The sequence below is a fragment of the Carassius gibelio genome, chromosome B9 (assembly GCF_023724105.1).
Source record: "Carassius gibelio isolate Cgi1373 ecotype wild population from Czech Republic chromosome B9, carGib1.2-hapl.c, whole genome shotgun sequence".
NCBI classification, from domain to species: Eukaryota; Metazoa; Chordata; class Actinopteri; order Cypriniformes; family Cyprinidae; genus Carassius; species Carassius gibelio.
The window spans coordinates 25,705,885-25,730,244 of NC_068404.1; the positions used below are offsets into that span (position 1 = coordinate 25,705,885).

General features: G+C 36.0%; 1 protein-coding gene across 1 annotated transcript in view; it reads left to right on the top strand.

Annotated features, from left to right (window-relative positions):
- Positions 1-24,360, top strand: part of LOC127964610 (anion exchange protein 3-like) — a 63,066-nt gene that overhangs the window by 12,014 nt on the left and 26,692 nt on the right. The window contains exons 2-6 of the mRNA XM_052564871.1: positions 6,550-6,706; positions 11,148-11,395; positions 11,595-11,770; positions 12,964-13,184; positions 23,201-23,343. Coding sequence (XP_052420831.1) covers positions 6,550-6,706; positions 11,148-11,395; positions 11,595-11,770; positions 12,964-13,184; positions 23,201-23,343 — 945 coding nt within the window. The remainder of the gene's footprint in view (positions 1-6,549; positions 6,707-11,147; positions 11,396-11,594; positions 11,771-12,963; positions 13,185-23,200; positions 23,344-24,360) is intronic.

The following is a 24,360-nucleotide window of genomic DNA, read 5'->3' on the forward strand; positions in this document are numbered from 1 at the left end:
GTTTTCTGTTTAACTAGTGTTAAACTGATCAAATGAGATGTGTTCATGATCAAGACACATTATAGATAATGTTCATGTGCTGGAGAAACGTTTAATGAGGTTTTTATTATTAGAATTTCTTTATTTATTTTTGTTTTAACTCAAGTAGTAGGCCTTTAAATGGAGTTTTAAAGGCTGCACATCTATTTGACATGTTTAAGTTTTGACTTTTGCTATTTGCCTTTTAATATTTTAGAGCTGTTAACAACCGTAGACTATGTAACATTATGTTGTAGTCTTTAGGTCCTCTAAATGCGACTAGGACCAAGGGCTCTGTCAAGATGGTAAATCTCTACATAAATACATAAAATATAGTTTTGGTTGCTACCTTGTCAAACTGCATTAAATTGCTTTTTTCCACATCAATCTAGACTCCATGCACCATGCTGACAAAGCAAAAACAGAACTGTCACAACCGGGATTCTTTAAGGTTGGGAGTTGGGACCGCTCCATCTTTCAGTATCAAGTGATGAGAAAATCCAGCGTCAAACTAGGCCTTGTTTATAAAATATTAATCACCGAAATGACAGAAACAAAAAAAAGTTTTATTAGGTGGTCAGCAGTATAGGTGTAGGGAGGGTTTTTGTCCCTATAAAGTTGCATTCATTTAATAATATTTTTAAGAATGATAATTTAAGCACACTGTTATTGCATACTGTTTTATAATGTACTACAGCACTGAAATATAAATATCTACCACCTAACTGCTATTTACACAATTATTATTAGTTCTGTTCAGTGTAAAGTTCATTCATTATGAAATGAGTTCGATAGGACAATAAAGCATCGTTCACTAGTATGAATCCTTAATTACCAAGCCTTTGTAAAAATAATTTTTAGTACATTTATTTGTGAGGTAACAACCTCAGCAGCTGTGCTGAATTAATGTTTTGTCATGTAATAACACTTTAGCATACTACTAAATACTGTCATATACTGTTTCCCAAACTATTCTTTAAAAAAAATAGTAGGCAGTATTCACTGTGTACTGGGCAGTAAGGAGTATGCAGTAAGCAAGTAAGCCATTTCGAACATAGCCATAGTTTTCCTGAGTTGCCCTAAATCATTAATTTGGTTTACCTGTGTCTTGTTTATTAAGTGAATAGGCTCTCCTTTGCTTTTGTATAAGTTCTACCCATTTCTGATCTTTCCTTGCCGATTATTGTTGAATTGTATTATGTTGTGTTACCTCAGCTCCTGGCTCTATTGTGCTCTTTGTGGCTGTAGTATTGAAAGGCTATTCTTGGGACTTACTTCTTTGTCGTGCACTCAATATCAGCAACAGCACAATATGGTTGTAAATGATGGTACTGCTGTAACCATGCCTGAATCTATTATGAATACTATGTGGAAAATGAAGAGTCATGTCACATCAAGAGTCAAAAACAAACAAACAAAAAAACATACCAGTTTGTAGCTGTTTGCACACCTTTCTAGGAAAAATTCTGCAACAAAGTTGACATTAGGTAGAGGAATGTAATGAGTCTAAATGAAAGCAAAGATGGCTTTGTCAGAAGATACAGAAGTAAGCAGTTTGGGTGTGTAGCAGCAGTATTATCATCTAATACACAATCACTGGCAACAACGTTTCATTGTTAAACATTCATAATTGTAGTTTTGTGTTGATTAGCAAATGCTCAAATTTGTAATTTTAAGATCAGGCCCTACAGAAATACTAACTAAATAATATTTTTTTACTTTCATAGTTGATTAATCAGTACAAGACAATTGTTTTGTATTACAAGAATGTTATGTTTGTATATGCAGGTGAGAAATTACAGTATCTAATTAAATGTATACTAACTGAATACATTTTCATTGTTCAAAGCCATATTCAAAATGATAATTTGTTGACATTTGTCAAGAGATTTTACAGATTTTCATCAGAAAATACTGCTTTCTTTTCTCTAGCCTTAAGGTTTTTAATTACTCCTGCTTGCATCAGAAAGACTTGATGAGACTGTGCATGTGGGTACAAGGTTAAGATGATGATGAAATAATTTTTTGCGTATCCATTTCAGAACACAAAATGCAGCAGGCAAGCACAGAGGTGACAGGAGACCTTCCTAAGATTGCTGGTAAATGACTTAATGATTTGCTTCAGGTTTTTTTTGTCTGGAGACAACTATTTCTAATTAGACTAGGGGAAATAAAGGATTTCCTGATTTGTTACATCACATTACATGTAGTTTTCTTCCTCTTGAAGGAAATAAATACTTTGTCCCTGAACATAAATTCAAGTCTGAGGAGAAATGATCAATTTCCTTCAGCAAATTCCAGGCCTACAGGAGGCATCCACCATGGAGGAGTGTAGTGTCATTTAAGTTTTCTGCACTATTGTTTCAAGAGTAGGAACTAATATTGATACTGTATTGAATGAACTTAATATCCTCTCAGGTTTATATACAACCACAAAATAAAAAAAAAAATTAAGCTAGTTCACGGAGTATGATTTTCTTTCTTTGCTATTAGTCATTTGTTAAAATTGCATTCATAAATCCAGAATAGTGAGTAAAATGGCTGAAATACTAAATCCAAATTTGCTTGCAATATTTGTAATTGCAGTACAGCATTGGCTTCAATTGCATAGGCTTGCAAAAACATTAAAATGCAAAGACCCTTACATTGTCATCGCATCCTGTACGCAACTGATAAAGTTGCCTGAATTAAAGGGATAATTCACCCAAAAATGAAAATTAGATGTTTATCTGCTTACCCCCAGGGCATCCTAAATGTAGGCAACTTTGTTTCTTCAGTAGAACCCAAATTATGAACTGTTAGAACTCTTGTGAACGCGCTTCACAGCAGCAAGCACGTGAGGGTTTCTTCTTGCATTATGGAGGATTGCAGACTTGTAAGTGCATTACTGTCACCTATCTCTCAAGTGAAAAAATTGACATTCCTAATTGAGATTGTAGATAGTGTGTCAATGGTCCATTTGAGAGACAGGTGCCTGTATACTTGGCATACATACTTGGCTGTATATAGAATATAGCATATAGAAATAAATGTAATTATATAGATTTGTCAAGTTCACAATTATGTTGCTTTAGAGGTATTTCTGCAATATTTTGTTACCGCTATGTATATATTTTCTGATCCAACAGGATATACAATCACAAAAAGAGAACAAAGCTAATTTACAGTGAGGGAAAATCATTCATGGATGCATTTGTGAATTAAAATGAAACCTGATTATGGATGTGTTGGTCTGTTATTGTCTTCAGTCTTAAACTATGAAGAGTTGGTGCCTGGGTAGCATGCAGCGCTATGGGCATCTCAAGTTCGAATCCTGACTTGAGGATGTTTCCCGATTCTGCCCCTATCTTCTATCACTGAAATGTTGGCACTGTGATGCCTTCTCACCAGAGCAGGCAGCCGCCTGTGACGTATGTAACTCTATCTACCGTTTACCCAGAGTGCTTTGCTTGCAGCAGGCAAACACATTTGTCAGCCTTCACTGAATCCCATTGTCATTCTGTTCACCTCACGGTTGAAATAAAGAGAGCTGCAATCCGTAACCTTTATTAGGAGCACTTGCACTCAGTCTCGCTCATTTGCACAATTAGAGAACTGCAAGAGCAAATGCTGTTTGGGCCCCTAGATTTCAATGAGTACAGAAATGGTGGGAAATGCTGTTGAAAAAGTAATATTCTAAAAAGCCCCTCATTGTTTGTTTGTTTTGTTCTTTTGTTACATTATGGTAATTAAGAAGGGGCAATTATTTGAGAGAAACAAAGAATGAATGACCAAACAGAGAGGTAGAGAAAAGGAACAATGTTACACAGCTGCTCATAAAAACATTTTACACTTATATTGTACATATATAATACAATTTATTTTTCAATATAGTAGTTGTCTGTGAATGTGTAAGACTTCCGGTTCATTAGCGGCTACCGGAAAACACTGAGAAGAATAACAGTGCAGCAAATGTTAAGGCTACAAACCACTGTGTTCATAATTAAGATAATTAATATAATATGGTAAGACACACTAGTTTGCAGAATCAAGCAGCAAAACCATCTGTTTTGTACAGCTAAAATTACCTGGAAGCAGATGAGACCAGAAGCCTTGCACATAAAATTTACGAATGGCCACGTAGCACGCTCTTACAGGAAAAATAAGGTGGATATATCTTAATCCACAGTGTTAAGATCATTCAGATTTTTGCATTGGGAGCTTCATTTTCTGCCACAATTAACCACCAATTGATCGTTACTGTAATTCATCCAGATGTCTTTGAGTTAAGTGGGCCAATCAGAAGACACCGGAGGCGTGGCAAGTGTTGCAAGCTTTTGTTCATAGTAATGGCGATTAGGCGAAGTTGGCATTCTGTGTTTTTTAAAACCATTCCTGAATAAAATGTATTTTGTGTGCATGACACCCAGTATAGTTTTTTTACAGCATGACAGTAAAAATACTATAATTGCTTTATTTTTTTAACAGCACATAGCAAAGGCAACAAAAGTAGTGATGATGTATAAATACATTTTACATTTGAAATAATGTTTTATTTTTGCATTTGCTTTCTAAAAAATGTAATGGTCCCACTATTACATCAAAACATAATTTTAAATTTCTTCCTATTGAATTTGGTGCAAAACATTAGGCCTTCCATAAATATATTTGTAGATGTTTTGACCGGTTTTGTGACACACATAGACAAGAAAGAGATTCTCAACCAAGCTCTGCTCGAAAGACATTTGAGAGGTTGGAAAAGTGGACATGAAAGAGCAGAAATGGTGTGATACAGCAGAGTGGCCTTTCCCAGCATCCTCTCTGTCTGTTTCCCACATTGGCTCATTTCCAAGTCTCCTGTTATTGCGAGAGCAAGCCATTTATCATTTGACTTCACAGGTCAGTGTCTTCATCAAAGTCAGCACTTCTGCGGTGATAAAAGAACAGCACACAGCATGCAGACACCGAGAGTTTAATGAAATGTTGTCCTCATTAATTTACGCAAAGCCGAGGGACACAATCAACAAAAAAGACTTTGTTTTCTTTAATTAGTACCTCGTTCATCCATCTCTTTACAGTTTTGCTGAATTTTCCCCATCTGCTTTGGTTAATTATGCAGATGGCTGACAATTGCCAATACGCCATTAGAATATGTTGCTGAAGAATCAAAGCAAATGTGGCTATTAAAAAAAAATAAAAAAAATAAAAATCATGTTTGTTTTAATGCCTCAGGGTAAATGATTTGTAGGCTTTTATGCTTGCTGTGTTCAGTTGGCTGTTTTGCATCTTGTTGCTCGTTTGACATGACAGAAATGGTGTTGAATGCAGTTGTGGTTGTTGATGGGGGTGCTGCAGGGCTGCTGTCGGCTTCCTGCTGACATACTGACATTTACTCTAACTGATCTGCGAGCCTTGTATCCCATCAGCATGCTTTATCCCACCCTCGCTCTTTAAAGCCTGCTGCTCACCAGCCAAATGTTAGGTGACTTCCATTAGTATTAGCAGTAGCAGCAGCAGCAGTAAAAGTTTAGTATTAATGTTTTATTAAAAAGAATATAATAGTATATAATAGTATTCATTTATTAGTAGTAATGCCTAATTTAAAACAATTTAGATTATGATTATAATCCTATTTAATAAATATGCATTTGTCAACAAATCTGATATTTAAATTGTTTAGAAATTCATGGTTAATGTATCATGGTTGCAAAAATAAATTAGAAACAACAAGTTATAAAGGTTAGGCACTTCATGTCACTGACCTTTGCTAAAAGACAAAATGAATGAATGAATAATTGTATTCTTTTTATTTTTATGAACTTAATAACAATATTCTTATTAATGTACATTAATAATGAAGATTATTACTAATATGCATATTTGAATGAATGAATATGTATTATTAATATTAGCATTATTATTAGTAGTTATATAATAATAATATTATTATATAACAATATTTTCAAGTGAGTGTCTGTATAATGCCCCTAAATTAACCGTAGTGATGTCTAAACTTCTTTTTTCTATATTTTAGAAAGCAATTTGGTCTGGTGCCTGTTACCCCTCACTTTTTAACACAAAATGTATTTTATTTTTTATCAAAATTCTCTCTGGTGATGTCTGAACTTCTTCAGTCTATATTCTAGAAAGCATATTTCTCTGATGGCAAACAACAGGGTCACCAAATCTGACCAGGCTCAAGGGGCCAAGGGGTTGTATGAAGGGGCCAAGTTAGCATGACGTAATGAAAAAAACCCCCACCTAGAATCTGCATGGTGCTTCTTAGTCACATTAATGCCCTGTTCTTCAGTGGGCTCCAAATAATGACACATGGTTGATAACCCATCCACAACTGCGGTGCACTGGGTAAGCGCTAATGGACGTGTGGTTGTGGTTCAAGCTGAGAGAACATGAAACATCTGGCTGTTACAGAGCATGCCAAAAGAAATCATTTGGCCTCACGTTTATTTCCCTTACTTCCTCCAATGTGTTATAGCACGTGGAACATCTGTCTGGCACTTACTGTGTGGTTTCAAATGATCTCGTCTGCAGGTTTTGTCGGAAGAAGAGAAGGGCTCCACAGCAGGACAAGAAGATGAGGAATGGGAGAAGGCCTTGTCTGTGGAGAGGTTTGGGGACATCATCACTGAGTCTGCCATCAACGGAGCAGACAAAATGGGCCGCAGCTACAATGAGAAAGACTTTGAGTGTAAGTACTGTCTGATGTGTAACTCATCACAATTCTATGTGACCCTGGACCACAAAAACAGTCATAAGGGTACATTTTATTTTTTATTTTTTTACTGAGATTTATGCATCATCCAAAAGCAGAATAAATATGCTTTCATTGATGTATGGTTTGTTAGGAAAGGACAATATTTGTCTGAGATACAACTATTTGAAAATCTGGAATCTGAGGGTGCAAAACATGTTAAATACGCACTAAAAAAATCGCCTTTAAAGTTGTCTAAATCAGCGGTTCTCAATTTTCAGTCCTCGTGGCCCAACGGAGTTGTGCAAGTGTTTGTGTTTGTTCCCTGCATTTCGAAGATGCTTGTTTTACAAACATGGCCCAGTTTGACGCCGGATTTGGGTATCGTTTATGTCTTAAGGATAATGCAGTCCCAACGAAAAAGGGTCACGATCGTGTGTTGGAACCGCAGGCGGTGAGTAAAACTGCTTCAAATATCTCTGCCTTCTTGTTAGTGCGTCCCCTCCCATGCGGAGACCCGGGTTCGAGTCCCGCTCGGAGCGAGTCGTTGCTGATGCTGCTCTCGTTCAGTTTCAGCCTCGGAATCTGATTCTGGATCATAAATAAACGGCTGAATCTGACTGTTAGCCATGGTTTGTTTTGGTTGTTTTTTTCCTCACGGTGTCACAGCTTCCAAACGCTCTCAACGCAAAAGCCTACTCGCGCTCGTGATTCTTTAGCTCCGCCCACACGTCACGCCTCCAGTCGGTCATGTTTTTTCGGGAAAAATCGGTACAGACTATCTTTCTCTTATGAATATAATAAAACTAAAGACTTTTTGGAGTTATGAAGGATGCAGTACTACTCTATAGGTACTCAATATTAACAGGATATTGAGTGAAAACGAGCATTTGACCCCCCCTTTAACACACCTGATTCAGATAATCAGCTTGTTAGAAGTGAGCTCCATGCATTAACTGTTCTCATTGTTCATTGCTCCCTACTCCCTGAGCAGGTGAAATCTGTTGAAGTTTACCTCACTTCGGAACATTCATTCACTGATTTGTGCTGCACAGCGTCTTTACACACTGACAACTGTGACATCATTTACCTCTGTAAATAAATACAATTTAAATTAAACGTCTTGCACACTTCAATGCCACTTCGCAGGGCACTTTACGTTCGAATAGAACAAACGTCTGAAGTGCTAAGAGAAACGTACAAAATGTGCAGAGCAGTGGGGCACGAGGACTGGAATTGAGAACCGCTGGTCTAAATGAAGTTCTTAGCATATTATGAACCAAAAAATACTTGAACCACTAAAGAGACATCATAGCCAGCAGCAAATGTCAGAAGGTATAGTCGAGGTAAGGCTGCTCTCGGCGGATACATGAACTCTGAGCTCCCGCTGATCGCATGGAGCTCATCTCCAAAATTGCCGAAACACATTTGTTTTTTAATAAATAAACCGCATATTTGAGTTTAAAACAACTACATTCTCGCCTGAAATACTTTTAAAACTACATTTCATGACACGATAACAGTAATATTTTGAAAATTATCCGAATAAAATGGCGGCTGAACTCAGCTGGAAGAAGCCCCCCCATGACGCGAATTTGCGTCTGTTGTGAAGTTAATTTCACGTGCGAATGAAGCAAATTTCACGCGCGACTGATCTCAAAATGTTCAAGTGGCAAACTAGACACGGTAGATGCAAATTTGGCGCTCTATTCGCGTTTGGTGTTGAACACAGCATAAAGTGACGTCATATTAGTACCAGTGATGAAAATAGATAGCTGGGAGACACTGCTTATGATTTATGGGAATTAAAAAAAGGAGTGGGTGGATTTTTATCATTATAGGGTGGTTGTGAACACACACTGCCAACACCCATTTATGTCCAAACATAATAGGTTCCCTCTAACATCCCAATGATATTTGGCAAAATAGAAAAATCATTTATTTTGACCCATAAAGTGTATTTTTGGCTATTGCTACAAATATACCTGTATTACTTATGGTTTTGTGGTTCAGGATCAAATATGTGCACTCAATTTTCAATCATCATTCATTATAATTTTAATGGTCAGAAAAGGCAACTAACTGAAATAGATAAGTTTAGGTTAACGTGTTAAAATTACTGAAATGAAAACTGGTGTAAAGGTTAAAGGTAAATAATTTTTTTATTTTTGTTATTTATTTAAGTGTTATTTTAGTATTATAATATATAATACTAAAAAAACACTTTACCACCAACATTTCAAGTATTTTGCTGGTCCTTTTTCCTATAAGATGGTTGTTTTTCACTCATGAATATGGCAAAGTTTAAAACTTGTTTTAAAATAACTGATTGTTGACCTGTACAGTGGGTGGTATAGGATATATTAGCATTCATAATTTAAATGTAATCAGTGCATTTCTGACTTCCTTCAAATCTGGATTGATTGATCAAATCTGTTCTACCATGAAAACACGCAGTAGCTGTGCCGATGCTGTAACCGATGTAAAATGGCCTCAGAGTATTTTGATTGAATTTGTATTGATCTCATATCAATTTTCACGCTCCATTTTCTTTGAATCTGAGCATAGTTGAGCCAAAACTGTTTGTCACATGGCAGTTAGCACTCTTAGAGTCCTGTTCAGTTTCGACAAAATGCATGGAAATATTTTTGCACATAAGTATTTGTGCTGACTGCTTGTGACTGGATTCCTGGAGATGAATGTTAATAAATGTGTAAATTAGGTCAAAGATGCAGTCATTTCAAAGCATACCTTGTTAAAAGCTATTGAGCTTTAAATGTTTTCAAAGCATCAGGTTGCTAGAAAAATCCATGTTTAGATTTGAATTCTTCAGAAGGTGCCTCAGAAGTACAGACAACACTTTAAATGGCTCTCTCACATTCCCTGGCCTCCTGTGGGGCTGCGTCAGTGCCAGTCACTTTTCGGACACTGATAAATCAAGGCCCACATTTCCATCTACATGTGGCGACAGGAGTGGGAGGTGTAAACTAGCCTGTGATTCATTCACAGCGGAGCCGAGAGGCAGCTGCAGGACAAATCACACATTAACGTCTCTGTTGCTAGAACTACTCATACAGTCAGCATGAAATTCACAGTCTTAGACAAACTCTGTTATATTATATTTCCTTTACTTCACATTCCCCATCTTTTTGTGCATAGTTCATCAGTGTTACTTCAAAGAAAAAAAAGGTTGTCTTTGTGATTTTTTAGCAAATCAGTCATACTTTTCAACCCTACACCCTCGGTTTTCCTGTGTAAATTCCCCATTTTTAAATTCCAATCAGTTCTCATATTAATTTTGTATTGTTAGCATTATTTTTGTGGTCAGAATTGCACACAATGGAATTTTGTTTTGGTCAACAAACAGATATACTTTTACACCACCATTAAACTTTTTTTTTTTTTTTTTTGATGGTTTTTAAATAAGTCATTTATGTTCATCCAGGCTGCATTTATCTGATCCAAAATGCAGAAAAAAATTTGAAATATTGTTACAATTTAAAATAACTATTTTCTGTTTTAATATGTTTTAAAATTGTATTAATTTCTGTGATACAAACCTGAATTTTCAGCATCATTACTCCAGTGTCACATGATGCTTTAGAAATCTGCTGATTTAGTACTCATGGAACGCTTCTTATTATTTTAAATGTTGAAAACGTTTTTTCCGGATTATTTGATGAATAGAAAGTTAGAAAAGGATTGCATTTATTTGAAAAAATCTTTAATTTCACTTTACTGTCAAAATACTGTTACTTCTGATCATTTGCATCCTTACTGAATAAAAGTATTCATTTATTTTTTTCATTGCAAACTCAAACTGTTAAACGGTAGTGTATAAAATATATGAATATTGAAAAGTAATCATATTTATTGATCAGTGTAGTGCTTGTTTATTTTATGCACATTTTGAAAACAACATGCAAGACTTAAGCCTGTGAAATAGGAGATATCTGACAACAGAGATGTTTGAGTGAGAGGAATTCACTAATGCTAGCACTAGAGGGGATGTTTCTATGGCAGCCTTGTTATCTGTGACCTTTTAAAAGACTTTATCATTGCTTATTATTACACAGCTCTCTGGAATACCTGATTCTTATTGATGGTCTGATCAATGGTGCCCATTCTGCATCAGATATGTTTGCATAATGGTGCTAAATTGTATAATTGACCATTGTCCCAGGCAGCTATATGATTTCATACATAGCTATTATTCTCAAATTAGTCCGCAGTCATCCTTTATGAGGATTCCGATTGGCTGTCAATGTTTTTATCATTCATCAGCCAGAAAAAAACGTGTCATAATCTGTATAGTTGTAAAAAGAGGACTTCCCTATTCTAATGACTGGTTATTAAAACTTTATAGGTTGTATTGCTATAGATGTAGTTGGTTAAGTGAACAGGATTTTAATCTCTATGTCTCTGTGTTTACTCATAGATCACCGGCATACATTTCACCACACCCACCACCCCCTGTCCACCCATCTCCCCCCGCAGCGTTTCCGCAAGAGGGTGCTCAGTATGGACCGCCGGCGAAAGAAAAAGAGGAAAAAAAAGAAGACTTCTATGCCCCCGTCAGATGTCACGCCCACTATTCATGAAGTGGATGAGGAGGGGGCGGAGTCTGAGATTGAGGGACAGTTCCAAGCAGCCACGCCCACTGAACCATCTGAAGAGCCACCACAGGTAACTTGAAGTGTTTACCATATTACTCATTTTGCAGAATGCATTATGTATATGTGACTTTTTAGTACTGATTTCCCTGAATGACTTACTGCTGCATGGTATATTGTATCCCATGATGTCTCGCTTCCATTTCAAGTGTGAAAAAAGAAATATGGGATGGTGTAATGGAGAGGTGCTGACAGGTGTTGTGATCTCACAGCTCAGTTTGGGGAGTGAGGAGGATCTGGCGGCCGATCTCCCTCTCACCAGCTTCAATATGGAGAGCGAAAGACCCCCGAGCAGTGAGGAGACCCCATCCAGCACCGCCGGAATGGAGGAGCAGGAGGAAACACCAGAACGACTGGATGGAGGAGAGGAGGAGGAGGTTTCCAACAGGTAAAGGTTTCAACTAATAATTGAGTATGGATCTAAACCATAAAGAGCTAAAAATACTTATACATGTTAAATTGGTTGATTGAAGAATACATTATAATTCCATCATTACTTACTCACCATCATATCATTATTTTGTGGAGATATTGAAAAGATATTTTACTTGCAATCATATTTATTCTATCTGGATCAGATATAATAATTATAAACAAGCTAATACCTATGTTTTTAGATCATGCTTGAAAAAATATATATATATATATATATATATATATATATCAAACATAAAATCAAAAAAATGCTTTTTTCTATTTTTGAACAGTGACCATAGGCATTTAATGCAACAAAGATAGCTAAAGTCAATTACTTTTACTAATAGACCTATCAGTCCTATTAATTTCCCCTCTTGTAATTTGGCTCCAAACTGAAAACTGTAAAGGTGACCTCCCTCTACAAAATAATGCATTCCTCAGTAAATATTCATCCATGACACTGAAAAAAAGAAAAGAAAAGAAAAGCGTGAACCTGAAAAGTTGTATTTGATTGCCCTCTGCTGGCTAACTGGCTTCTTGCAACATATATAAAAATAGGCACATTTGGTAAATGTATATGTACTGTACAAATAAACCATCATTATGCATGTATTTATAGCATTTAACTTTTGATTATTTTTTGCAGGACTGTTGCTTTGAATTATGGGTCCCCTGACTGTATATTTGTCTGGGTCTCTGATATTAACTGAATACAAATGCACCAACGTGATGTGCAGTGGTTTAGAGTTTAATCTAACTTAATAAAAAAATTAATAAATAATAATAATAATAATTTCTTACATTAATATATTCATAATTTCTACTCTATATGAACTGAATAACAATTATCTGCAGATGAAATTTAGCTATGTAGCTAATTAATTGTAATTACACTATTAAATGAAATAAATATTAATTGGGTAATTGGGTACTATGGCGAGCATTAAGCTGAATTTCAAATGCATTTTAAGCTCAGTTTGAAAATTGTATAGTTGAGAAGATGTAGCTAGTTTAATAAATGATTATAAGTTCTTTTTTAAAAGTTGTAAATAAAGTCCACTGGAGTTTCAAAATTAATTAAATGTGTTACTTGCTGTATATTTGGATTATTTGTTGAATTTAATACCAACTTCTATGTGAAAAATGTTATTATTTTTTTTACAGGTTTAGCCCACTTCCAGAACCTGCCAGTATTGCAACGCGAAGCTGGTTTCGCAGGAAGCCTGTTCACCGGCTGGCTGGAGCCCAGCGGACCAGCTATGACCTACGAGAACGCATCTGTATAGGCAGCATGACAGCCATAGAGACTGCGGTGTACCAGAAAGTACCTACAGACGAGGCGGAGGCTCAGATGCTAGCCAGCGCTGATCTGGATGACATGAAAAGTAAGCAAAGTAAATTCTGGAAGGGATGTAAAAATAACAGGACACTAATATTGACTGATATTTGAGATTTGAGACAAAACATCTCCTCAGTTTTACCTGCTTTTCCTTTTGACGTTTTACATTAGATACGATCACTGGAATATTCCTATGCACAATTTCATATATATATTCCTCAAATCCGATACATTTACTTGAGTAGCTACACTGCATGCAATTTAAGATTTGTTATTAAAGAGTATCATTTTAATACATCTGTCATTTTTCTCACTGCACTGGGAGTTTTTTTTTTTTTTAAGTGCAAAGTAATATATAATATACACATACATATATAATGTACACACACACACACACACACACACACACACACACACACACATATATATATATATATATATATATATATATATATATATATATATATATATATATACATATGTGTATATATAAATAGTGCAGTGAAAAGGTTTTTGCCCCTTTCCTGTTTTGTTTTTTGGCATATTTGTCACACTAAAAAGATTCAGATCATCAAACAAATGTTAACATTACACAAGGATAATGCAAGTAAATACAAGATTTGGTGTTTTAATTATGATTTCATTTATTAAGGGTAAAAAGCTGTCCAAACTTACCTGGCCCTACATGAAAAATTAATTGTCCCCTCCTGTTAATTCATGCAAGAACTGTGATTAACCAGATTATTTTAGAAAGTGGAGTTAAATTTCACTAGCCACACACAGGCCTGATTACTGTCAGACCTGTTGAATCAAGAAATCACTTAAATAGAATCTGTCTGACGAAGTGAAGCCATTTCTAAGGCTATGGGACGCCAGCGGACCACGGTCAGAGCCATTATCCACAAATGAAGAAAACTTGGAACAATGGTGAACCTTCCCAGGAGTGGACGGCCTACCAAAATGACTCCAAGAGTGCAACGACGACTCATCCAGGAGGTCATAGAAGAACCCAGAACAACTTCCAAAGAACTGCAGACCTCACTTGCCTCAATTAATGTCAGTGTTCATGATTCAACATTAAGAAAGAGACTGGGCAAAAACAGCATCCATGGGAGAGATCCAAGGCAAAAGCCACTGCTGAACAAAGAGAGCACAAATGATCGTCTTTTATTTGCCAAAAAAATATCTTGATCATCCCAAAGACTTTTGGGCAAATATTCTGTGGACTGATGAGACAAAAGTTGAACTTTTTGGATGGTGTGTGTCCCGTTACATCTGGCATAAAAACCAACACAGCATTTCATAATAAGAACATCATAGCAACAGTCAAGTATGGTGGTGGTAGGGTGATGGTGTGCGGCTGCTTTGAAGCTTCAGGACCTAGACGACTTATTATAATTGATGGGTCCATGAATTCTGCACTCTATCTGAAGATCCTGAAGGAGAATGTCCGGCCTTGAGTTTGTGAGCTCAAGCGCACTTGGGTTATGCAGCAGGACAATGATCCCAAACACACCAGTAGGTCCGAACGGCTCAAGAAAAACTAAATTAAGATTTTGGAGTGGCCAAGTCAAAGTCCGGATTTAAATCAGATTGAGATGCTGTGGCATGACCTTAAACAGTCCATTCATGCTCGAAAACCCTCTAATGTGGCTGAATTAAAACAATTCTGCAAAGTTGGCCAAAATTCCTCACAGCGAAGTGAAAGATTCATTTCCAGTTATCGCAAACACTTGATTGCAGTTGTTGCTGCAAAGGGTGGCACGACCAGTTATTAGATTTGGACAATTTTTTTCTCTTTAATAAATGAAATAATTATTTCCAAACTGCATTTTGTATTTATTCGGGTTATCTTTTTGTAGTACTATTTTTTTTAAATCTGAATAATGCAAACATTTTTTACAGTACAGTATATATATATATATATATATATATAAACAATGGAAAGCACCGTGCTAGATATTTTATGGATCTTTATCTAATGGACTTTAAATATAAAGTTAAAAACAAATGGGGAAAAAAAAGCATTGCAATATGAAAAATAGCATATACTGTAATAGATCGAACTTCTTTGGAAATAGGTCTTAATATCTTGTACAGTTAAAAAAGTAAACAAAGTAAAATTTAGTTTTAGACATTTTACTGGAAAACAATAAATACACAATATATATATAATTGTAATATAATTATAATATATATATATATATATATATATATATATATATATATGTCTGTGTGTGTGTGTGTGTGTGTGTTTATAAATAAAATACAAAATCTTATTTTGTGTGTGTTTTTTCTTTCAGTGCGGTTAGCGTAAAACTTTCACAGATGGCTGATTAAATGAAGAAAGCTTTATTTCAGGGTCCTGATCTGTTTTTTGTTCTTTAATGATAATCATGCATCTTCTTTAAGACAGTACTTGATTAAGAAAGTACATTTCTATTTATCTAACATTTCCCCCTGGATTCTGGAAATTTTCCTCTTGTTTTTTTAAGCCCTGTGGCCTTTTGTCCTGTCTCAAAAATCAGTGCACTTACTGATTTGAGTTTTCAGTGTGTGTAGCCATTGATGAGTAAAATAATGATTAAAGCAGACAACTTGCATGTTGTTGCGGCTATTCGATCTTAATTGAAATCAGTGCTGTAACTCAAACAAAATTAGATAGGCATGTTTGATTTTGTGTCATTGGAGCCACACCAAGAAACAAGTCTCAGGCCGACGGTTTAACTTGGTCTTGACAAGCCAAAGCTCATGCCCCCTCCAAATGCTCATTAAACACTCACTCCAGAGGAGGGGAGTGATGACAGGGAGTGTTTGTTTAGTGGACTTAGAGGTCTGCATTGGCAAGCTCTCCAGTAAGTTTGGAGGCGCTGGGGTATTCGTGTCCATACTCATAAATGTGTTTTGGTGGAGAGCAGAGCATCAGAATCATTGGCTGGCCGTGGTCAGCACTCGGCCTGCCCTCTCCTCCCTTTCCCGCGGTTGTAAACAAGCCTTCAAGATGTTCAGATGTGGTCAGGATCACTGGATCTGCGCCATGAACCAAAATGCTTCCCAATGTTTTTTTTATGCATTTATTTTATTTATTTATTTTTAACATGAATTATTATCCTTAATAAAGTAAGCTCAACTGATTACAGGGTATGACAGCCCAAGAACACTGTTACTCCATTAAAAACCCTTGCAGGAGTGTAATTGGCACTTTCCATGAATAGACTACACTCTGGTGTGCCATTACTTTGTTTTTAAGTATTATAAACACAAATCTCAGGAGAAATGTAAGTAAAACTGTTAAAAACAACATAACATCAAAAATAGGTACAGTAGGTAAAATCACATGTCTGTCCATATCAGCAGTGGCCGCTATTGTTAAGCTAAACTTTTCCATCCATTTACCAAAGTTGTGAGGGAAAAATATACTGTGCATTCATTCATGACTTTAGGACAAAGAAGGGTGGTCTAAACCTGTTCCTGGAGGGTCACTGACCTGCAGGGTTTAGCTCCAGCCCTAATTAAACACATCTGAACCAGCTAATCAAGGTTTTTAAGACTCAGTAGAAACTTCCAAGCAACTTGTGGGAGCTAAACTCTGCAGTATGTTGCCCCTCCAGGAACAGGATTAAACACCCCTGTTACAGATAACTAAGGTTGCATTTACATTGCATGGTTCAAGTGACCCATTTCCATTTTTTCCTCCCATGTGGCACAGGTAGGAGATGCCCCAAAAACATGTGTAAGCAGGAAGAACGCGCATGGATTCTGATATTGTCAGATCAGTTTCAGCCTCATTCATGTGTAAAAATTTCATCTGGTGTGAATCAGATAAGTGCATTTGCGTCTGCCGTGTAAGTGGACAGATTGGGTATTCCCCTGTCAATGTGACTCGTACATCAGTGAAAAAGCGACGGTGGTGATTGCCAAGTCTGTGGTTTTCTAGTGGAATTGGTTTGCTTATATGATAAAAAGCATACTATTCTCTGTGCATAAATAATTTTAAGTTATCATAATTAGTTAAATTATTCTGTATTTTTTTATAATAATATTTTCATCTTAATAATAACATCTGGTTGGATTTTGAAGGCAGCATAGATATTTCCATCTGGCGCATCGATGCAGGCTCATTTCATGAATGATCCTGCTGTTTACTCTACGTGAAGTACAGTGCATATAATATGGCTAAATAGTCCATACTCGAACCATGAATGAAGTCTAGCAGAGTCCAGCAGAGTGTTTTTAGGTGAGGGCTGCAGCGGCCCTGTGGATGCGATCCCTCTGGCTATAATTAACTTCACTGTTGCAATTGATTATCCTTCCCAAAGACCCGCCCGCAGCTCTTCCTGCTTTTAGAAAAGAGGAAGCATTGACTGTTGTACCGCAGCAAATTACAAATGAGGCCGCCACAGTGGAACAGGCCATTGAATTTAAGCCCTGGATCACACTAGCTTGCTATAAACCTCTCATATCTGAGTCTGTCCCACTCCATGCCAGTGATTTCATACGGGTGACACCTTTGTAGGGCATTTAGACAGGGCAGACAAAATGCATTAATAATAATAATTATTATTATTATAATATATATATATATATATATATATATATATATATATATATATATATATATATAAAATACATTTTAGTGTATTAATTGTTGAATAACCACAAATGAGGTCTCTTTTAGTGTCAGTCCCCTCGTCTTTTTATTTATTTTTCTTTTGTTTTAATGAAAAGTGATTGATTTCAAAATGAGCTCAACATTTGCGACCCTAGACCACAAAACCAGTCATAAGTAGCATATGTACACTTGTAGCAAGAGCCAAAAATACATTGTATGGGCCAAAATTATTGATTTTTAATATATCAAGACTTAATTTTTGATGAGTAATACACTGATAAGAACTTCATTTAGACAACTTTAAGGGTGATTTTCCTAAATATTTTAATTTATTTTAATTTATTTTTTATTACACAGTTCTTATTACCCCCCCCCCCCCCCAAATCAAATTATCTGAGCTCTTTATCATATCTACATAATAGGTTCATTTGAGTCCATATTTGTTTTTCCTAATGAATTTTATTGTAAACATTGAAAATAAAGTTCTTATCTAAATTAAACATAAATGAGTTATCTTTATGTCTCTATATGATATGCATAATATCTGATATGCATAATATGTAAATAAACCTTGCAAATGTCTTACTACGTAGGCTTTTGGACGCATCTGGACGGTGATTGGCTCATCACCAGGCAGGTAACAGCTTGAAAACAAGACAGGGTCGAGTTCTAGAAGCAGCCGTGGTTTCCATGGAGATCAGTCATGTGGAGTGCTGTGTGATGTGTGACACTGTGTTGTGCACTTGATCGGCACCGACTGTTGTTTCGGATGGAGGATTTCACCTGTGCTGTTCCGATAGGGTGGTGTAACCAGCTTTGGACCCGATGAGGGAAAACCGGAGAGAGGATGGCATCTCTGTCCCTCATACAGCCACGAAATCAATCGACAACGTCATGGAAATCACAGAGGCAGCCAATGGATTAGTGCGAGACCTCAAAAGTAGTCCAGTTGTATCAACATTTCCTCTGGATTGTCAGCCAGTTTCAGCGTTCCCTGTTGTTTGCTTGCGTACAAGCGGACACGTCTCACAGAAGCACTGCTCATCTGTTTGGAAACCCTGAGGCCAGAAACTATTTTCTCATCAGGCTTCCAGGTGGATATTACAAGCTGTCTATGGATTTGGGGCCTAGCTGCGAGATCATCTTTTTTCCTTCTTTCTTCTTGGAAAAAATTTATTGCAAACAAGATTAATTGCACGATTCATGGTCATTCCATAGTTCTTGCTTCAAGAACCTGTTTCTAAAACCCTGAAGATTGGACTGTGTTGCATAAAAGCTAATTTTGCATCAGTTTTTTGAGTTCTACATTATTGACGGGAGAAGGTACAAAATAGCGGCACGAAAGAAGGTTGCATCCTGGATGATCCGGAGGTACAAGGTGTGGAGATGACAGACGTGGGGAAGGAGAAGGACACGAGCGGTGGCTCCGATGCGGATGCTGGAAAAGGGCGTTATGGGGATCAGGAATACCCTCTGGGGAGCTTCGCAATGGATAGCTTTGAGGACTTTGAGGAGTTTGTTCTGGATTTTGATGATTATGACCTTCTGGAGTCCATCCACTCGCACCTTGGCTCCCCAGTCGAACCGATCCGTAAGTGTGCTTACTGTTAAAAAGTTGGCAGCTTGGTGAAGGGTAATATTTTCCAGCCACTTTCGTTTTTTGCAAATGTCACAGCGACCTCCACTTTGCTTCACACTTACATCATTTTTCGACTGAATTTTGCCATTGTCTGTCTTTGACAATAGTTTAGGTTCATAAATGGCAAAAAGCCTCAAAGAATGTCTAACAGGCGACTTTTGATGAAACCCAATAGGATTTTCCATTCACATGACTGTGGTTGTGACATTGTAAAAATGCACTCCACCCTCTATAGATCTTGCTCGCATTGGAAATTGATTGCTGGGAATTTGTTTTATTGATCCTGTTGGGAAATACAAGCTAATTAATGTCAAGCCGAGTCCTTGCAAACAGATTGCTGATATGAAACATATCATGGCCTCCAGTGATGTGGCATGTTTGAGAGAATGGATTATGAAGTTCCACATCCCCTCCTGTTGACACATACATGTGCTGCCAAACCTCCACACGCATACACACATCTCAGGCCAGAGTCATAATACACAATAACTTGATTCAGACAGTGATTTTTATTGATATTTCTCATGTATTATGGTTAGAGGTTTGCTCTTCTGCAATTAATTGGGCCTAAAGCACTTGTGGCAAAGCAATTTTTGTGTTAGAATTTTTTTTTTTATGTTTGAAAACTTTCTTTGATTTACACTGTGGACTAAAAGCAGATTTAAAAAGTAAGATCAAAAGAACTTTTATTCAGCAAGGATGCATTAAAAGATCAAAAGTGTCAGAAAGGACTCTTACGTTGTTAAAAAATCTATTGTTTTCATCACTGATGATAAAAGTTTATTGAACACCAAATTAGCATATTAGAATAGTTTATGAAAGATCATGTAACTCTAAAGACTGGAGTAATGATGCTGAACATTCAACTTTGTCACCATCACAGGATTAAACTGCATTTTAAAATGTATTGAAATTCAACCTTGGTGATCAGAACAGACTTCTTTCAATAATCTTAACTAATCTCACTGGCTGCATACTTTTGAATGTGCATTTGAGTTTATGTTGATAGTCAACTGTGGCTTCATTGCAATATTTAAATATTTGGAATGGCTTCCTTTCTTATATATATTTGGATACTGAATGGTCTTATCATTACACTGCACCGTATCTGTCGACAAGAAGATAATGTCATTGTAATATTTGCATATTAATTAGTCATCTTTTTTACATCAGCCACAGACTGAAGTTAAAATTGACTAACTCCATATTTTAGACGCAATATAACTAGTTCCAAAGGTATCCAAATTAATATCTTTTTTTTTTTTCAAGCATTCATTGTAATTCCCTGAAAAAAAAAAGCAGCCAGTACATTATCCATTCTCTTTTTGTGTTCTGCAGAAGAAACAAAGTCATACCAGTTTTCAACCTTAGTAAATAACCAACAGATTTGGAGAAACTTTTCCTTATATAAAACATGATGGGCCCGAACTATTCCAGTTTAAACACTGCTTTTCACTAAGAAGCATACTTATATTTTGATGAACCCTCTGCCCCTTTTGCTTTTGCCTTTGTGCTGTCTGTTTACTAGTGAGTTTCCCTCGAGGTCTTTGTCTGTCTGTGATTCTCTCTGCAGTACCTCTGGTAAAGATCTGTGTGAAGAGCAGACAGTCAGTCTAGCAGAGATCCATTTCCATCTTATCTCTCAGTCTTGCTGCATTTGTTTCAGCTACACACACACACACACACACACACACACACAGACACACACACACACACATACTGTCATAAAACTTTAATTTGAACTTGAATTTGTTAGTATTTGGGTCAATAGCAAAGGGGGACTCTTAAATAAAGGTTTAAAATGAATGAGGCAAGTTTTTAGTATATTAAAGTATATCGGTATATTAATATTTAAAATGTATAAAACGTAATATATTTTAATTTATATTTTTATTTTAAATAAAGTAATATATAATTTTTTTATTATATCTAATATTTTTTAATATAATTAATTTTTATTCTGTAGACAGAATTTTTTTAATATCGATATTTTAACACTTTTTTTAATGTAAACAGTGAATTCTTCTGTCATTTAACCATTTTGTCAGTATGTTTGGAGGTATCCCAATGTTCTATAGCTAACACTAACAAAATAAGGGAGGACAGATTGAATGCTTGAATTGAGATTTAAAATCAGCACTTTTGTGCGTCAAACACACGTTTGCAGCCTGAGTTGGTTTTGTCCTGTGATGTTTTGATGAAAACTTGGCTGTTTTGGTCTCCTCTAGGATTTTTGCTCTCTTGCCATGAAAAGCACAACCAGAGTACAGCCAAAAGGCACAGCTGCCATATTGTTAGAGGCATGAGCAACTCTAGGAGAGAAAGAATAAAAATGTAAGTTTGTTTACCGAACATCCCCGGGCTACTGGGACAACACAAACCAGCTGAGGCCTTGGGCGTCCTGGCAGGCCTCAACCCTTGGAGAGCCCCGGCCTTTTACTTGGCACTCTGAACAGCTGGAGAGAGAGGGTTTCTCATAATACACCCCTTCAATTATCCCAAACTCAATAAAAACCTTGGTTTGTGGGCTAAAATGATACAATATTAAATCACAGCAATTTTTTTGTATAGGACTAGCATCCAAAATACGCCTCTTAGTTGTGCTCAGCTGAGAAGGCCTCTGATTCTCTTGTTTTTCTAGGCCCACTTTTATTCTCAATCATACAAATGTATGCAATTTCATTGCTACAGTTGAGTAAAAGCTATGTGAACCCTTGGATGTACCATGTACTTCTGTATAAATTGGTCATATGGCTATTTATTTTGTTGTCGACTGATGAATATCGAGGCTTGTGCCGGTGCGTTTTGTAAATTTTTATTAAAAAGCCCCTAAACAACTTAAATTACTTAGTCAGTTTTGATCGTGCAGATAAGTGCAATACATCAATCAAATCTGAAAAGGGTCTACTTGTATTATTATACATACTTAAAAACAAAATTTTGTGCTTTTGTAAAATAAAGAAAACAAACATGGTGCGCTGTCTGCTGCCTTGGTCTCTTCGTCTTTATGCAAGTTCAGTAATGTTTAACAATTCTTAATGTTATGTCTTCTAAAATCTCTTTTTCCAGACATGGATCAGGCAAAGCTTTTTGCGAATAGAATTTTATCCAAATCTGTGAGTTTTTTTTTGTATTGCAGTACAGCTCTGACCAACACCTCCAATCTGGTCATTTTGTCCCTGTCAACTCTCACACTTCTTGGTTTTGCTCCTGAAAACAGGTCTACATGCATGTTGCATTTCCTCCAAGTGTTCAAGTGTGTAGAACTTTATGTTACCTGATGGGAGACAACATAGCATTGATTGTAATGCAAGTCAATTATAAATATTATTTTTATATTTTCAGTTTTTATTTTAGTTTAATTTATAGTCATTTTGTTATGCAATTTTGCCTTTTTCATTACTATTGTATATATGATTCATTTTGTTTTAGTTGGGTTAAAGTTTTTATTATCATCTAATTAGCATTTTGTTTCAAGGCAACATTACTAATTTTTATTTAGTTTACGTTTTATTTTATTTCAGCTAAACAAAAATGTTTTAATAGAAGTTTTAAAGTTTTTAATAGTTGTAGTTCATGATAATAGTCTTGCTATGTATGTTTAAACAGTGTGTTCAGTAAAGACTCACAAATGTATGTTTGTGTATTATTTGTTAAAGTAAACTGTGTTTTTTGACCAGTTTATGCACAAAAGCCATGATAAATTCAAAGGTTCACTTATTTTGTTCCCCACATCTGTAGCTGCCTTTACAAACCTCACAGTTCTATTTATTGTATTTACCTAACCCTTTCTCTTTACTTTTGCTTTAAGGTCACCGTTTTGAGGACAATCCTGGGGTTAGACGTCACCTCGTCAAGAAATCATCACGTTGTCAAGTCGCACGAACCAGCAATAGCTCACCTCCTCTGTCCAGTCTGAAGAGGAGGAAGAGGATGGACAAGAAAACTCACGAGGTGAGTGCTGAGCTTCCTAACCGCACAGAGAAAAGACAAATGAGACCTAGTTTCACACAGCCAGACGCACAGTTTGCTCCACATTATAACTTATTTTTGTTCACTTATACTAAACTAAATTGACCAAACACAATTTGTTTTGTTTTAATATGGCAGTTATGAGATGATTTATCAACAATAGAACAGTGTGAAAAAATAAATAAATCAAAAAATAGCATGGCAGACTGTCACAATTATATGGTAAACACTGAAAACTAGCCAAAAACGTGTATGATTTTGAGATACTGTTTGGCTCCTCAAGAGAAAGCTGATAGAAAAGCCTTTGTTTTCTCCAGACTGACATCGATACTGATAATGAGGTGGTGTTAATAGAGATAATCAATGTGGAGGAGCAGAAGAGGCCACAAATTCAGTGATTTTCTTTGCTGATATCTATTGATCCATTTCATCCAGTGGGCTTCAGTAAACTGGTGAAAACAGTGTCTCTAAATCAGCTGGATTAATTACACAAGGCTCTTAGTCATTCAGCACATGTGTCTGCCTCTGCTGATCTAAGCTCTGAATAACCAGCGGAGGAGAATCAGTTGACTCGCTGGAGTTTAGGATTCATGCAGATGTATAAGACAGGGTCTGAAAAGTCCTCCATAGAGCAAACTCTTTAAGCACTTTGGTGAATTAAATTTTGAATTTGTAATTTTTTTATTTTAACAGTTCCTTCAGTAAATTTTTCTTCAGTGGTCAGCAGAGATGAATCAACATGCAACTTTGGATTCAAAGCAAAAAATAATAAATAAATAAATAAATTAAAAAAACTTAACCTACTCCTCCATTGCAAATGACATTAGAATTTTCAGTAAGATAAAAAATTATTTACACCAGTAGTCATTTAATTCAGTGTTATTTAAATGGTTTAATATTATCTTTTAATATTTGGAATTAGCTTTTATTTTTGTATTGTCCACTGTAAGTTTAATTTTCCTTGTTACTTGTTTTAGTAATCTTATGTGATTTTGTGTT